This window comes from Balaenoptera physalus (assembly GCF_965194825.1).
Source record: "Balaenoptera physalus genome assembly, chromosome: 6".
NCBI lineage: Eukaryota > Metazoa > Chordata > Mammalia > Artiodactyla > Balaenopteridae > Balaenoptera > Balaenoptera physalus.
In genome coordinates, this window is record NC_138885.1 from 52,046,295 (window position 1) to 52,062,650 (window position 16,356).

The 16,356-nt window shown below is 37.3% G+C and overlaps 1 protein-coding gene across 1 annotated transcript in view; it reads left to right on the plus strand.

The window, feature by feature from the left end:
- The window catches only part of GALNT5 (polypeptide N-acetylgalactosaminyltransferase 5), a 54,326-nt gene extending 43,043 nt beyond the window's left edge, over nt 1-11,283 (plus strand). The window contains exons 8-10 of the mRNA XM_082464976.1: nt 2,219-2,299; nt 5,383-5,544; nt 9,120-11,283. Coding sequence (XP_082321102.1) covers nt 2,219-2,299; nt 5,383-5,544; nt 9,120-9,260 — 384 coding nt within the window. The 3' untranslated portion in view covers nt 9,261-11,283. The remainder of the gene's footprint in view (nt 1-2,218; nt 2,300-5,382; nt 5,545-9,119) is intronic.
- Nucleotides 11,284-16,356: the final 5,073 nt, after the last annotated feature.

Consider the following 16,356-nt stretch of genomic DNA (forward strand, 5'->3'; position numbering starts at 1 on the left):
AAGATTGACATGGTTTACAATAAAAGCATGGATATAATTTTTAAAAAATGAAAAGTAAAAAACCAGTTTTCAAAACTATTCATAATGAGATAAAGAATAACAATTCCTTAGCACTTCATTCCTATATGAAGGAAAGCGGTTTCTCCAGTAATTTCCAAAAGAAGGGAAAGGAAACAGATCTTCATATGAAGTGGGAGAGGGGAGGCAAGGGATAGAAAAGTGTTCTCTCTTTCTAAGCCTTTCAGTGCTTGGAAGAAGGGATTGTGAGAAATAAATACAAAGAAATCAGTTAAACCAGGGGTTCCCACACACTGTTCTGAGCGAAGTTATTAGTTGTGCAGTCAGAAATAGGATTCCGTGGTCAAATGTATTTGGCAAATTCTCATACCACATTGCCTTTCAGAGCCGTGAGCTAAACATTAACCTGCACTCAGAACCTTCTCAGAAGGTTCTGAGAAGTTCTGGAGTAAAGCAACCTGTTCAACTGTACTGAAGCCAGAGTTTTCCAAATTCATTTGAAGATAAGATATTTTCTGCATAATCTACAAGTGCAGGAGTTTATATTTATTTCTGTTAAGATCCAGAGAGCAATTGGGACAGCTTTTCCTTTCTTTCAGCTCCAGGATTATTCTACCTCCGTGCACTTCTATTTATTAACCCTTTCTCTGAAGTTCATGGTGGTGGATTCCTTCTGTAGGTTCTGACTGCTCCCGTTTACTAATGATGGGTTGTCTCCTCCCAAATTTGTCATTGTCTATTCACAATTTAAATTGTGAGTAGAGCTTCCTTTGAGGATTTCTGATGGAGATTCTGTTCTTCTAGAAATGTTTTGTTTGCCAGTCACCCCATAAGTAACAAACCTGCTAGATTTTTATGTTTATTTTTGTGCTTTGAGGGTTCTATCAGTGTTCCTAGCCAATGCTAGCGGTGTAAATGTGCATCTCAAACCAAATTGAAGGTTGATGTAAGGTTTCAGATTCCCATGGGAGAACCTAGCTTCCCCTTTGCCCCCCTGTGCTAATGGGTAAATTGTTTTTTCCCAGTACACCATTCCACTGAGCGTCTAACTTTTTAGCTTTCCATCATGTGTGGAAGACCTCAATTCCAACTCTGGCTTATCCATGCTCACTATTGGTCCCCTGCTTGCCAGTATTTGCAATTTTCCCTCTTGTTTTTACATTTTTTTTTTCTGCACTTTCTGGACCCTAAAGATGCCCCTTACCTTTCTTGCAAGAAAAGTTATGCATGTAAAAGTGAGAACCAACCCACTGAGCACCTGGGTTGTGAAGTCTGGCAACTCTGTGAGCTACATAGCCTGCGTCCTGCAGTGCTCCAGGATTAGAGCTCTTTGTTAGGCGCCCTGGAACAGAAAGGACACAGATAGTGTCCCTGACAACAAAGACCTCCCCACTTCCCAGCACAGGGGGCTTCCCTGAGTGTAGACACTTAGCTCTACACAGCTCTTCTAGATATCTGAGAAGTCCAAATCGTGCTATTAACCCACCATCTCGTTAGACCTGCCCAGAATGTCAAAGGGAGCGAGGGAATCAATATTTTTCCACATTAAATGGTGACTTATAGAAAGCTGCCTCCATACTGGACCTTAGAAATCCATTAAAAACCTGGGGGCCTGCCAGGAAGTGCCTTTAAGCTTGGCTCTGTATTAATTTGCGTGACTTCCCTGTAATCAATTGTAGCTTGCCTGAGTCATTAGGAAGATTCTGACCGGGAGTCAGCTGGAATCTGCTGTTTTTGAAGGACTCAATTTATCTATGATTCAGTGCCTAAGCAGTCAAATAGCTTGGAGTGGTCAGCCAGTGAACAGGGCCCATAACCGCTGGTTTGATTAAATTGCAAGTATGTGCATTGAGACTTTTAATATATGCATCAGACAAACTTGAGACAAGAAAATAACTACTTTTCATGCCACCTTTTTCTCCTTTCCTATTCAGCATTCCAGGCAAGGGTTAATTAAGAGCCTCTGTTGGCTCTGTGGCTGAATCACAGGCCTAAATTGACAGATTGAAGCTGTACTTTAGCAAGATTACATTACGTCTCTGTTAGAGATAGCAACCAATAAAATTGTATAGTGCTAAGTAATGCTATTAACTTAACTATCTTTTAACCCTATTATAGTTTTATGTTCTGTGTTTTCTGAATGTCTTGTTCTACTTTAAAATATTTTTTCTTAACGTATGTTTTATATTTTGCTTCCTAGCTTATTAATGAGGCCTTGGGTAAATGCATTTCCATCAAGAACACCACAGCCATTCTGGAAGACTGTGATGGGAGCAGCAAGGTACGCTGAGCTGGGGTTTTTTTCTCTCATGGTAGGTACAGTTGATAGTAGGTGCAGGTGTAGTTGATAGGTGCAGGGTATGATATATTCATCATTCACTTGAGAAATTCATTTTCGCCTACAGAAACAATAATTAGTTTCTACATTTCTGTGTAATGATGGGGTTGGTGACAACAGGGTCCACTTCTAAATGTAAAAGACAGTGACTGAGGGAATAAAGGTGGATACTGTAGTCAACCCACCGGGGACCCAGTTCTGGCTCCATCACTTGTAAAAAATGGGTCAACTGCAAATTTCTTAACCCTTAGGTAAATGGCAGTGATAATAGTGCCTACTCCAAAGCTGGTGTGAGGATGGAATTAGATAACACATGTGAAGCCTGTAAAACAATATCTAACATTTGCTGCTCCACAAATTTTCACTGCTATAGTAATAAAGACAACAATGAGAAAAGTAGCTCATTACATATAAAGACAAAATGATAAAGAAAATAAAGATGGTACATATTTTTAAATAATTAATCTAAGGGAGCAATTTTATTCTCTGATTCCACCCCTCCCCCACACACACACCCGTTATCCTACATCTTAAGGGAGTAATACAAATTGCACAATTCATGATCCATGGTGGAAAACTCTAAGCAAAATTTCAACAAACTCAGAGCACAATATTTAGGGGAGGGAGTAGGGCCAGGGACAACAGAGCAAGGACTCTGCAGGGCTGGAGATGAGCTCTGAGTGATGGCACCTCCCTCTCCAACATATGTTTCCTACCAACTCATTCTGCGGGGACAGTTATCAGTTTGGGTACCAAATAGGACTCACAGGAACATACATTCAGGAGTTGAACTCACCCCCTAAAATTGCAGGTAATTCTTCGATAGAGAAATTTTTTGTGATGAGAATCTTGGCTTGCCAAGACTTACTCCTTTGCTTTGACTTAGAGGTATTGCTTGTATTTTCAAGCACATCCCATCTCTACCTCTTACTTCAAAGCTGCTATAATTCAGCTATGGATTGTAAACTTGAAGCTAATGGAATTCGTTCTTAATTAGGAAAGAGGAGACAGAGGAAAGAGAAAAGTGTCAAAAATCAATTGAAAGAAGTAATTTTCATGTATTAACAATTCAAAGAGGAAATAAAGTAGTAAATTGTAAAACAAAACCATAAGCAGTCCAAATTATGTGAAAGTAAAATATTAACTAATGCAGTCCTTCAAGACTCATCATTGTAGTGACTTTCTGTGTCTGATTAACCAGTATTTTATCTGAAAACCCAAGTTCTCAATAACCACTAAGTCTCTCGAAGGGATGCTAGGAGACAAAAAGTATGAATCATGGAGCCCTTGCTTTTCACAAACGCCCATCTTCTTTTTTGTCTTGTTACTCATTTTTAGCTTCTGCTTCTTTTGGTTGGTTTGAGTAATAAAAAGTAAAGGAACATGGAGGAAGTTAACTTATTTTTAGCAGAATTAATGAGGCTTAATATTAAGCCAGTGACTGTAGCATTCATCCAAGAAAGCTCAAAAGGAATAAAACCCTAGGATTGAACCATCAAGCCCTATCCATCACCTTACTTAAAACGTCTCCTTAGTTATTAACTTTTCTACCAGTTGAAATGTCCCTTTTCAAGGTAAGAGTTAGCTTCTCCTAGTAGCCACATAAATCCTTGTATTATGACATGTTCGTGCTTCTCAAATTTAATGTGCGCTCAGATCACCTGGGGAGCTTGTTACAATGCAGATTCTGATTTAATAGGTCCATAGTAGGGTCTGAGATTCAGCGTTTCTAAGTAGCTCCCAGGAGATGCTAATTTTGGTCCAAGTACTACCCTTTGAATGGAGAGTTCTAACACAATAACATACTTGATAATCTAAGTTAAATCTCAGTTACATTACAAATGATTCATTAGATAAAAGTATTTAGATAGATTTTACCAGCAGTCTATTTTCTTAAAATATGTTTACATTGGTGCAAAACAACAAATTTCCCACACACCTAGACATTTAGAGGATATTGAGCAGGCAGATAGTACTAGGTTGTAAGAAAACTGGAGAGAAATATTTATAAAAATTAAAAACATGGTTCCATTACCTAAAACAGTATTTATTTTAGACATACAGTGGCAACTCCCCCAAATTGGACATCTCCAAGAGCCGTTCCTGTGAACTGGGGGCTGCTGACACAGTAGCAAACTGGTGATTCCTTATGCTACCAGCAAAGAAAGATTTTTAACCTTTCCTATAATAGAACAAAGCCTCTAGGAGTCCAATTGTCTAGTCTTAAAAAAAAAAAGAAACATAATAATTCCCATCAAAGTAATTTAGGGCTGTGACTTGGATCTCCCTGTAGCCCCAATGGCCAGGGGCCTAAATCACGCGGTGGTTTGAATGTTCCAATACTTCAAGCACCAGGGTAGTCTGGCATTCAGAACACCTAAAATGACATCCATTCGCAGATACGTACTAATTGTACTAAATACTTTTTTATTATTGCAACTAACACTTATTGAGGCCTTACTGTGTGCTCGACACTTGAGAGTAATTACCCCAAGGTTTTGAGATAGACACTATAGCTATCCAACTTAAAAATGATAGAGGCTTCCCTGGTGGCGCAGTGGGTGACAATCTGCCCGCCAATGCAGGGGACACGGGTTCGAGCCCTGGTCTGGGAAGATCCCACATGCCGCGGAGCAACTGGACCCGTGAGCCACAATTACTGAGCCTGCGCGTCTGGAGCCTGTGCTCCGCAACGAGAGGCCGCGACAGTGAGAGGCCCGCGCACCGCGATGAAGAGTGGCCCCCGCTTGCTGCAACTGGAGAAAGTCCTCGCACGGAAATGAAGACCCAACACAGCCATAAATAAATAAATAAATAAAATTTTTTAAAAAATGATAAAAATGAGATTAGACAGGGTAAATAATATGGCCCACATGATCAGAACTGAAAGTGGCAACACCAGGATTTGAACACAAAACATCAGACTAGAGTGCCTATATTCTTAAGCATCGCTAACAAAAACGTTTGACAAAGCTGCTACTTGTGTGTGCCGTTGGAAGTCACCTTCTTATTCATTTCACTTACAGCTTCAACAATTTAATTACACCTGGTTAAGACTCATTAAACAAGGAGAATGGTGCTTAGCTCCCTTCCCTGATAACGGAGCCCTGAGGCTGCACCCCTGTGATAACAGAAACAAAGGGCTAAAATGGCTGCATAAATCAACATCCGTCTTTCATCCAGAGCTGGTAAGAAAATATTTGCACCTCTTGCTTACCACAAATCCAACTTTCAATTAAATGGGGCATAAAACCCTCATTGTCAGCTTCCTCAATCAGAAGCCTTAAATGTGTTTGGGACAACAGAGACAGTGTGAAAGTTCATACAGAGAGATAAACAGATATTTTCTATAAATTGTCGAGCCATTTTTTATTCTTTTCACAAAATTTATTTCAAATCAGCTATTTTAAATAGAACAGTCACCGGGTTCTTTTGGTTATATTGCTATTGTCATCTTTGTTTCTAAAAGTCGTTTGCTTCAGTCAACTAACAATGCCAAAAGGAAGCCTTATAGGCTAGAATTGGTTCTCACTGGTTACCAGGAAAGTTTACAGGGACAGTATATGGGAAAAGCGAGAAGCAGTGTGCTTCCCACAAGCCCTGCACTTAGCGTGAACCTGATTCTGCATCCTGCCTCCTTTCCACGTAGAAAGACTTTCTCATGCCCTCTGGTTCCCAGAGGCCTAGGCTCTGAGCGGGCGCTGGAACCAGCTTCCAACCAGCCTGGGGGAGCTGCCTGTGTGCAGCTCTTGCCAACTTCACGTTCAGCAATGTCACACTGGTAACTTGAAACCAGCCGTGATGCAAGTATTTATACCCATGCTACTGTTGACGAAAAATTAACCAGTCGATCTAAGAAGGAATTGGAAAATTTTATTCATGCCAAATTTGAGGATTATAACCCGGAAAGAGCATCTCAGAAAGCTCTGAGAACTGTTCTGCCTGTTAGAAGTCAAGACACAGTTTATATAAGTTTTTTGAGACACAGGGCTGCACAGTAAATAACGAATTATTGACACAGTTTACACAATCCAGATTTAAGTGCCATCGTGGTGGGTCATGTGACCCTTCACAAGATCAGGAAGGACTGTTCTCTTTTAAGGAGCTGTTGATGCTAGAAGAATGTTGTTGTTTATGGTTGAGCAGGTATTCCTGCTGGTGGGGGAGGTTTGGTCAATGCATAATGCGGAGACACAATGCATAGATGGGGGAGAGGGGAGGCCAAAGGGCAGAGAAGAATGTTTACGTTTAAATTTTTCTTGTCTTGCCATAACTATGAATTTTATTTCACACTACAAATCGGGGATGTTTTACCAGAGGTCCAGTTGTGAATATTTACCAGAACATCTGTGCTCTATCCTATCCACTCTCAAAGTCTTCTGTTTTCCCCAATTATATTTTAATAGGACACAAAGTCATAAGCTTTGGTGTAGGATCTTGGAGTGGCAGGAATAATTTCAAGCCTGCCTTCTCAAATTTTCTGCTATCTCACTAGCAGATAACCACCAAATCCACTGAATGCATTGAGTATGGGAGACCATCATTTTGCTCAGGGATGAACCCCAAAGTAAGCACACTTTTTTCTTTGGAGCGCCTCCATTCTTTTTGATGTCACAGCCAGTGACTGTTCTCTTCATGACATTTTTCTTCCTGCTCAGGATCAAAATTAGGACCTAAGCAACACCTCCTCCAATCTTTCTTTCTATAGATCATCCCTGTTATAATTCAGTTCCTTCTGGACAATATTTTTTTCTTTTTAGTGATGATGGTTATTATTGAGTTATTCAGAAAAATTAGGAATTACCAGTGTGTGAGCTGCTGATTTCACGTTGCATAGTGTTAAGAAAATCTGTAAACACATATTGATTAAATTACTTCTTACCTTCTGCTTTCTTAACCCTGTGCCAAAGAGGAGCGATAGAGAGAGAGAGAGAGAGAGAGAGAGAGAGAGATAGGTAGATGGATAGATAGATAGATAGATATAGATAGATAGATAGGGAGGGAGGGAGGGAGGGAGAGAGGGGGAGAGAGAGAGGGGGAAAGATTGAGATTGAGAATGAGAAAAAGAATACATTTCTCATCTTCAGAAGTGAATCTGTTATCAGAAAAGATATTAGGCTAGTGAGAAAATATTTAGGAGCTGACAGTCCTTAAATTACATACGGCTTACTTATAAACTGGATTGGGCCCACTGAGAACTTAGGCCTTTATTCGCTGATTTTTGTATAAGCCCAACACTGGTCTCCTTAACGGTAAGCCAATTTGTAAATAAGGTAATTTAATTAAGCTGGCAAAAATTAGAAAGCTGTTCCCCTACCTTGTTTGTGCCTATGCCTTTGTAACATGTTACATAGCTGCCTTCTGCCTTGGATTCCCCTTTTCACGATGCTAGATGTCATGGAGATGAATATCTTGACAATTATCTTTCTTCTTTTTTCAGTATTTTGGTAGTTTTCCTACTAAACCTCCTAGGTCCCCCAAGATGTATAAGTCTTAAAAAACAAAAGAAATGGAGAATAAGACTGTGAATAACAGGAACATGTCTCTTCTTTTAGAAAGCATTAGGCATTGAGAGCTTCATGGAAGGTGGAAGGGTGATAGTGAGTTTGACCCCGGATACCAGTGAGCTATTAAAATTATACATTTCTGAATCTGCATTTAATAGGTGCCCTCTAGGTCAGCCCTCCTCAAATGCTGTGAACTGTGGCCACCTAAAAGGAAAAGTCTCACAGGTGGCGTCTAGGACTTGGATATAGAATGCCCCTCCAATACTGGTTTCCACATTGTGTCTTTTGTTGGGGACAAGTTATTTAGTTACCTCTTTACAACCCACGAGCAGAACATTGTAGATAATCCAGAGTGATCTTCTCAATGTTATCTCTTTTTCAAAACCTTGAGCATACTCAAACATCATATTCCCAAAATCCTACAAGGTTGACAGTTTTTGTAAGAGCATCTCTAAAATAAATTATTATGAAGTCACCCCCGTTTGATAAAGTTTTAAAGCATTTCAAAACAACATATATATATATATATATATATATATATATATATATAATATATAAAATTAAATATATATATATATATATATAATTAGAATGATCTTTGTCACAGTCATGGGTAATTGAGAGGATTGGTAAGTGAAAAAATTATAAACCCATGAGCAAGTTCTAAGTAGGTTATCGACCATTTCTAGGACATTCAATAAATATTAAGCAATAATAGAACCTCTGAAATACCTATGACTTTCTCTAATCACGTCTGGACTTTCTGGACATCAGGCATTATGTACTCTCAGAGATCATGATAGGAAGCTCATAAATAAAATACATCATTTCTAGCACTTTTTATTCCAAATTTGCATTCTAAGTCACAGACTTAAGAAATTAACTAACACACTTTTTTTAATGGTGTGTATTTTTTCTTACTACCAGCAGTGAGGCAGCCAGCGATCAAATATAGTAAATGCCATCTGGAATTATTTCCTTTAAATGATATAGTTATCAGCCATATCATCAGAAAATTCATCTTTTGCCTCATGAAGAATTAAAAGTCTTGTAGCTTGGAGAATGTGAGAACTTAGTTTGAGATAAAGACAAACTTAATACTGCCTAAAACCTGTGTTTATGTTATTAATTTTGTTCAGGAGAATTGCTGAAAGATCAAAAATGTAATTACTTAATTTTTTATTGGTTTTCATTTTCTTACATCACAATTGTCAAATTCAGTCTGTGGCTCATTCTCAGATCCTGTTTCCCTCCAGGTGAATCACATTGTTTTTGGAAACTATCACCAGTTGTTATGCTTAGAAGGAAATTTTTCTCAGAAGACCCTGAAAGTTGCTGCTTGTGACCCAGTGAAGCCATATCAAAAGTGGAAATTTGAAAAATATTATGAAGACTGAGGAGGAACTGATGTCTTTATCTAGTAAATCTATTAGACACTGTGACTATGACAATGAACTTGGTGACTATTTCTCCATGCTAGTTCAAAATTTTCAAAATTAATAACATTTGAATGGAAGATTTTTTAAAAATCACAATATTTGAGATACCAAAAGTTAACTCAGGGAAACAGTCCAACATTAGACTGGAGTCCTTCTTCAGCACTAGATGGGCTTTTGAATTGCCTGCTTTCCACCCTGTGCTGGAACAAAGCCTTCAAGTTTCCACACGCCATCTAACAGGTAACTTGAAAAAGAAGACGGAAGTACTTGGAGAAGCACAATGATACTCATGAAGGCTGAGTTTGATCATAACCAGCTCTTTTGGTCCACAAGTAGGTATAATCAGTGAGAACCTGATCCTTTATTTGCTATTTTTTCATCAAAGAAAATAAAAGAAAGGAAGAAAATTACTTGAGTTCCTAGGCTAAAAGACCTCAGAAACACACAGCTTTCACCTTGGTGAAATCCCTCCCAACTACATGCATGTTTACCTAACAGTTTGAAATAGTATTGATATAATACTCCTTGATGGCAGGGTTTTGATCTAGATGACTGCATAATGTTTTTCCCAGTCTGAGTCAGTGGAAAAACTTTAAGTGAGGAAGTCAAATGCTTATTCAATTCTAGACATGGATGTTGTTTCCATTCATTCTGTGCTTTTAAACTGCACTTCAGAAAATGGCCATACTAGTAACTTCTAGACTCATGTGGATATTAAAAAAGAAAGAAAAAAATGCAAAGAAATAGAGGCTGGGTCACAGCACACCGCAGTAATCAAAAATACATTTAATCATTGAACCTACTCTAATGTAGGACCAAATAAGAGGAGTTGAAATGAATAAAGCAGAAATAGAGCACGGAAAAATATTAAAGTTCTTTTATGTGAAAATACTACTTTAGATTCAGCAGCATTCACAGGGATGAAGAATGCTAAAAATGGGCTCTAAAAGATTTCAAGGTAGAAATAAAGTAGGGGAAACATAAAGAAAGGGGAAGAGAATGAGTTAAAAACAGTTAGGAAGAGAGTTAAGAAAAAATTGTCCAAGACTTGTCCAAAAACGGAAGGGGATCTGGCACCTCTATGGGGGGGAGAAAAGAACAAAGTCCTAGATGTGGGCCTAAAGATAACACTGATAAATTTGGGGAAAATTCCAATATTTCTTTGATCCAAATTGAGCACATAATCTTAGGTATGACAATAGTTAGGCATACCGGAAGATATCTTAGAAATCCTAATATCCTTTGCATTCATTTTGGTAAGGAAACTGGCCTGTCCAAAAATCCCAGGCCAGTTAGTGAGAGAATCAGGATTAGAATTTGGATCTCCAGAGACAGGGCCACTAGCCTAACCAAATCTCCTCCACAACATTCTTAAGAAAGATATACATAAATTTTTTTGTTAGGATTGGGTCTCTGGAGGTCAATCATGCTGTATTTTTGTTAATATTAAAATAAACAAACAAACAAACAAACCTGTGCTGTTGAGCTGATGGTAAAACTGGGCATCTTTAGTTCTGATTTCCTGTTTAAAGTTTAACTCCCAATTAATTATGCAAAAACAAAGCAATAACTAAGAGTTGGAAGGGGAAATAGTTTTACGTATTTGCAACATATTTAAGATGTTTTATGTAAATAATTGACATTGCAGATGAGATAAGAAAAGGACTAGAAAATGAGACAATTATTTTCAAAACAGAGCCATGCGAGGGATAAAACACAAGTCAGTTGCCAAAGGACTAATTGAGTTGCCGACCAAACTAAATATGCTGGATGCCTCATGCAATGCTTTGTGTAAATGAAAAATGTTGAAAGGTTTTCTGCCAGTGTAAAGAATCTCTTTTTATTCAAAAAGAGTTTCCACCAACAATGTCAACTCTGTTCACAAAAAGATGAATTATGTTTTGGATACACTTACCTGTGGGTATACCAGCTGAAGAAATTTGAATGTTTTTGCTCAAAGAACCTTCTGTGGTCTGTTCAATGTATGCTCTTCCTGGCTTTACCTTGACATACTTATTATGTGAAGCTATATTTGCATCCATATTATCAATATAACAAAGAACTGTTTTCATACATCACATATTTGTTCTTGGGTAGAATTTTTAAAACAGCTTTTACCATGTTTTTGCTCAACTACTCTTAGAAACAAGGAACTAAGCAGTAGTTAGAGATCTTATGGACCTAACTGTAAGAGTATTGACTAATTGTGAAATCTACTACCAACATTCTTTTAAACATTGCCCTCGAATTTTTGTTTTCAGAAGACCTTTATAAAAGTATAAATGCCTCTAGGTCTTCTGGTACTTCTAAAGATAAACCCTTGGCTGGGACACATTAGGGTCTTAATTAGCCCCAAGTTCTTCAATAGGGGGCTCTGTTCTTGGGGACTTCAAAGTTTTCCCTGGATTAGCTTAAGTTATTGCCTTTTCTTAAAAAAAATGTCTCTGCATCTTGTTACCTTGAACACAAACATAGTTGATAATATTTTACAGGACTTATTTGATCAAAAACTAATTTACCAAACCATCTGAGTGCTTCTGAGCCTTCCAGCTTGCACAGTTCTTTTCTTGGTTTCAACAGTTACCCAGAGATTCTACCCTACTCTCTTGAAGGATTACACAGCTGTTGTTGATACAACTGTGTTTTATCACCAGCCTCAAATTTGCTCAATTCTTCTTGCCAACATTTAATCAACTGTCATTCACAAGGGCAAAAACCACCATGTGCCATGATCACAATGTATCATTAGCTTTGAACTGTAATTTGGAAATACTTTCTTAGATATTAACACCTTGCCTCTAGAATTGCCTTAGGAACTGTAGAGGAGCAAAGATACTAGTTATAGTGTATAGGAATTCAATTTTTCCAGTCAACCTTCATTTCATGAATGGCTTAGAATGCTTTTCAAGGGTCTCTCATGCAAGAGAATGGAGTTGAGGTGCACCAGATAGTACCATCTTTATTTGTTGTAACATCTTTAACTTTCACATTCAAACACAGAAAAGAAATTCTGTCTCAAAGGAAAGACCAAGAGCTTGGATAAAAACAAGGAAATTACAAGGAGTAAAGAGAAAAGAAGTGGGACTAAGTACCTTTGAGTACCTACTACGTGCTAGGCACTGTTTGTGCCCCATCTCACTATTGTGCGCAACTCAGTGAGGGGAGTTTCATTCTCCTCATTATGCAGACGAGGATGGCTGAGAGGGATTGTCTAAAGTCATCCCACTAGTAAGAGTTAAAACCCAGATTCCATTCTATTGGGCTCAAAAAAAAAAAAAAAAAAAGAAGTGAGCCTCTTTCACTAAACCATGCTGCTGTGATTCTTTGATTCTTCTCCTCTTCCTCCTCTTCTTCTTCTTCTCCTCCTCTTCCTCTTCCTCCTTCTCCTCCCCCTCCTTCTCCTCCTCTTTCTATTTCTTCTGTAAGTAGGACAGACAACTCAGGTGGGTTCAGTTAAAATCCCTTGGTATAGAGTCACACCTCTTTGGTCTCTCTCTTGCATGTTGTACAGACAGGAAATAGAGGCTGCGCCCCTCTCTGTTAAACAACTGAAGTGTAGGCTTAAGGTTAGTTATCCTCATACACTTCACAGTGGTCTATCTCCTTGACTTCATGCAGGACATATTCCTTTCCATTTCCTAGAACAAGTATGAGAGGGAGACGTGGACATAGAGAGATTGCTTCTCTGTGAATGATATTACCAACTCTTTGTTCCCCCAACCATTAATCAAAGCTGACAAATTGCTCAATTTGAACAGTAGTGGAAAGTGAAAAATTGGAGTCCTTTAATTTAAGACAAAAACCAAGTCGTGTAGCTTTCATTTCACTGTGTAGATTGTCACCATAATGCTTTTACAAAAACCTTTGCATAAGTTTACTCAACAATTGCTACAAGCCAAGATGCCTTGAAATGAGAAAAGGAACGCTAACCACAGTTAATGTACAAAAATATTTATTTTTGGCAAATAGCCATTCCATGGTCAGGTTTGAATAAGCCATGTAAAGTATTATCTACTCCTGATGAGGTTTAATGGATGGAATTTCAGGTGTTGGTGGTGTCCGTGCCTAAAAGAAAGGAAAAAAATACCATCGCACTAAGATTTAATGCCTCTGTTTTCAACCTAATGGGTCAACTAATAGTTAACACTACAGTTAGGGTCTCTTTTCAAGTTTATGTGAATCTTTGCTTTGCAAAAACACAAAAATCTCATTTTCCAGCAAATAGAGCAACTTCTAATATGCTGAGTTTCTAATGACAACAGTTGCCATCAAATAAGTAACAAATGATTTCTTTGAAAACTGGGATCTTCTATTTTGTTATTGACCGATAGGTTTTCCCAGTTCAAGGATATTGGTTATAAATATCTATACAAAGTCTTTATATTAGCTGTTGAAACGAAAACATATATATATGGCTATGGGTATGTTTCTATATTTTATGCTTTGAACTGAGAGAAAGTAAAACCAAGAGTTTTAACTAACAAAGAAAAATTAAGAACTGTTTGGGGATATTTTTAAGTCTCTCTTAAGTGCATAGCTTCATCTGCATCTGGCCTTCTGGACAAAAGTATCTCACACAGACTTTCACTCTGGGTATTTTTTTCCCAGACCTGAAAGGAGTAACCAAACCCTAAATTATTAGGATGCTTGTTATTCAGTTTAGGTTTATGCACATGCGTTAATTCTTCTCCTTCAAACAACTGCCCAAATGTTGCTAGTTTTATACATATTAGCTATAAGAGCTGGGCATAAAAACAAGAGAAGGCAAAAGTTAAATTTGTGAATTTGTTATTGATTACCTAAAAATATTTGTTAGTGGAAAAACTAGATTGAAACTATGGAGTAGAAAGGAATTTGGAATAAATTTGAACATTTTTAGTTACCCAGTTTTTCTGCCTCTGACCAACCGAATTTATTATAAAGAAGAAATCAAATATGTAATTTTAAGTTTCTAAGTAAAAATTCAATTACTTTCCAAATTCATAACCAAAACTCATCCAAGCTGGCAGTTAATTACAAAACGCTTTGATTTTGTAGTTTGCCACATATCTGGGTGATTTCCACTGCTCATTACTACCCGTGTCATTGTGTTTATGTCAATTGTATGTTCTACTCACCTTGTGTTCTTCATGAGCTGTGTACATGTTTTGGTATTCATATTTATTATGTTACTGTCTGATACTTTAATATGGACAAATATTTGCTATAACTTTTGACATTACTTTTTATAGCCCTCTTGTTTTTATAGAGGAATGAAAGTTTAGGCTTTAAAAGAAGTAGTGTCTTTCTCATATGGCCAGACATATTTCTTCATGATACGCTGGTGTTTCATCTTTTTCCATAATTCTCTATTATTACTTATTTTAAATGTTTTTCCTATCATTTTGAAAAACTCAAATGTCTGTTCTCCATTTGAAAGTGTGCCAGAAATACTCCACCATGTAAATATGTAGAAACAATTACTATAAAAGTGTCAGCATAGTTTACAGCAATGTATTACCTTAATGACTACAAAGATATTTTTTTCAAGTTGTTGGAATTAAGATGTATCTAAAACAATAGTTCAGTTCCTGTAAAAATAATAGAAATGTCTCATGAACATTACATATCTATCCATCAGAAATTCTTTTTACAATTTCATATACAAGCATTTTAAGACCTTTTTGAAATAAATAACGCGAATGAATTAAAATGAGGTGTTGATTTCTGAAATGGTATTTATTGATGGTCTCAATAGCTGCTAATATGCAAGGGTTCTTTTAAATTTTAAAAGGCAGATAAAAAAAATAAAATCTAGGCACCAAAAACAAGGACACAAACTTTTATTGAGAGCAAGTCAAACACAGTTCCTTATTTAAACTGTTAATAGGTAGATAGAGTCTGATATATTCTGTGTCTTCAAAGGTAGCATTATATGAAGGGTTGAGTTTTATATTGACAGAGAAATAGAGCTGTTATTACTTCCTGTTCACCCAGCATCTAAGGAAAATAAAAAGTCATGTAAGAAATATCAGCATTCTCACAATAAGTCAATTCTCCCTCCTACCAGGTACCAGAGTCCTTCTTCCATTCCTGAACCTTGAAGCACAAAAGCAGTAAACCTTCATGTGTAGTTACCAATTTGTGTTCTTAATGTGTCCCATATGCTTTTCAAATATGTTAAGTATCCCCCGTGAGATTTGAACCAGACCCTTGTCTTTCTTAGGTTACAAGAATCAAACAGCCACCCATCACCATTATACTTACAGTCACTAAGCTCTGTGGCCTTAGTGTAAGATGGCAGAATAGGGCAATGGGCACTAATGCCAAATAATAGTTTCAGTGCTCTTCTGCAACTACATTGCCTCATTCATGAGCATTAAGCATTTACTCATTGAACATACCTTGAAATAGTCTTGTTGATAAAATCTTTCATAGTTGGTTAATCATCTGGTAAGAGCACAAAACTAAAAGGGCCAGGGTTACTATATTTTGGAGCCCAATTAGAGCTAGTTGCTTGGCCACATCAAATGACCACAGACCTCCCACCTCACTCAAGTTCCACAGGAATTGGCTGCCTCTGCTGGAATAATTCAAAATACAGGCTCTGTTGATGGTAGGTTAAGAATATGGTCCTGTTCCATGATGGATAACATAATACTGTGCTTTGAAGTTAAGTAGAAAATAGTAGGGGTCACCAGTAGTCCAAAAAGAAAATAGCTTGCCCAAGTGAAAAGATTTAGAGGCTTTAAATGAACAGGTAATTGTCCTAGTGCATCAATCTTCTACCTAAATTTGTCAATAAAAGACTGATTTCCCTGTCTTTATTCTGAAAACTTGCATTGTCGAGAATGAAATGCATAGATTCTATAGATTAAGCGTGACAGACTTTTATATGGTCAGGTTGTGAAGTATCTGCTTGAAAGAATAAAAGGAAAAAATTCAAAATTGAGTCTCATAAACACTAAATAATAGTATATGATACCATGGAAACATATTATATGATAATAAAGAATTAAAGAAAAGTGCCTTTAGAATGTGTGGGATTTGTTACACATAAATAAGCAATAATCTG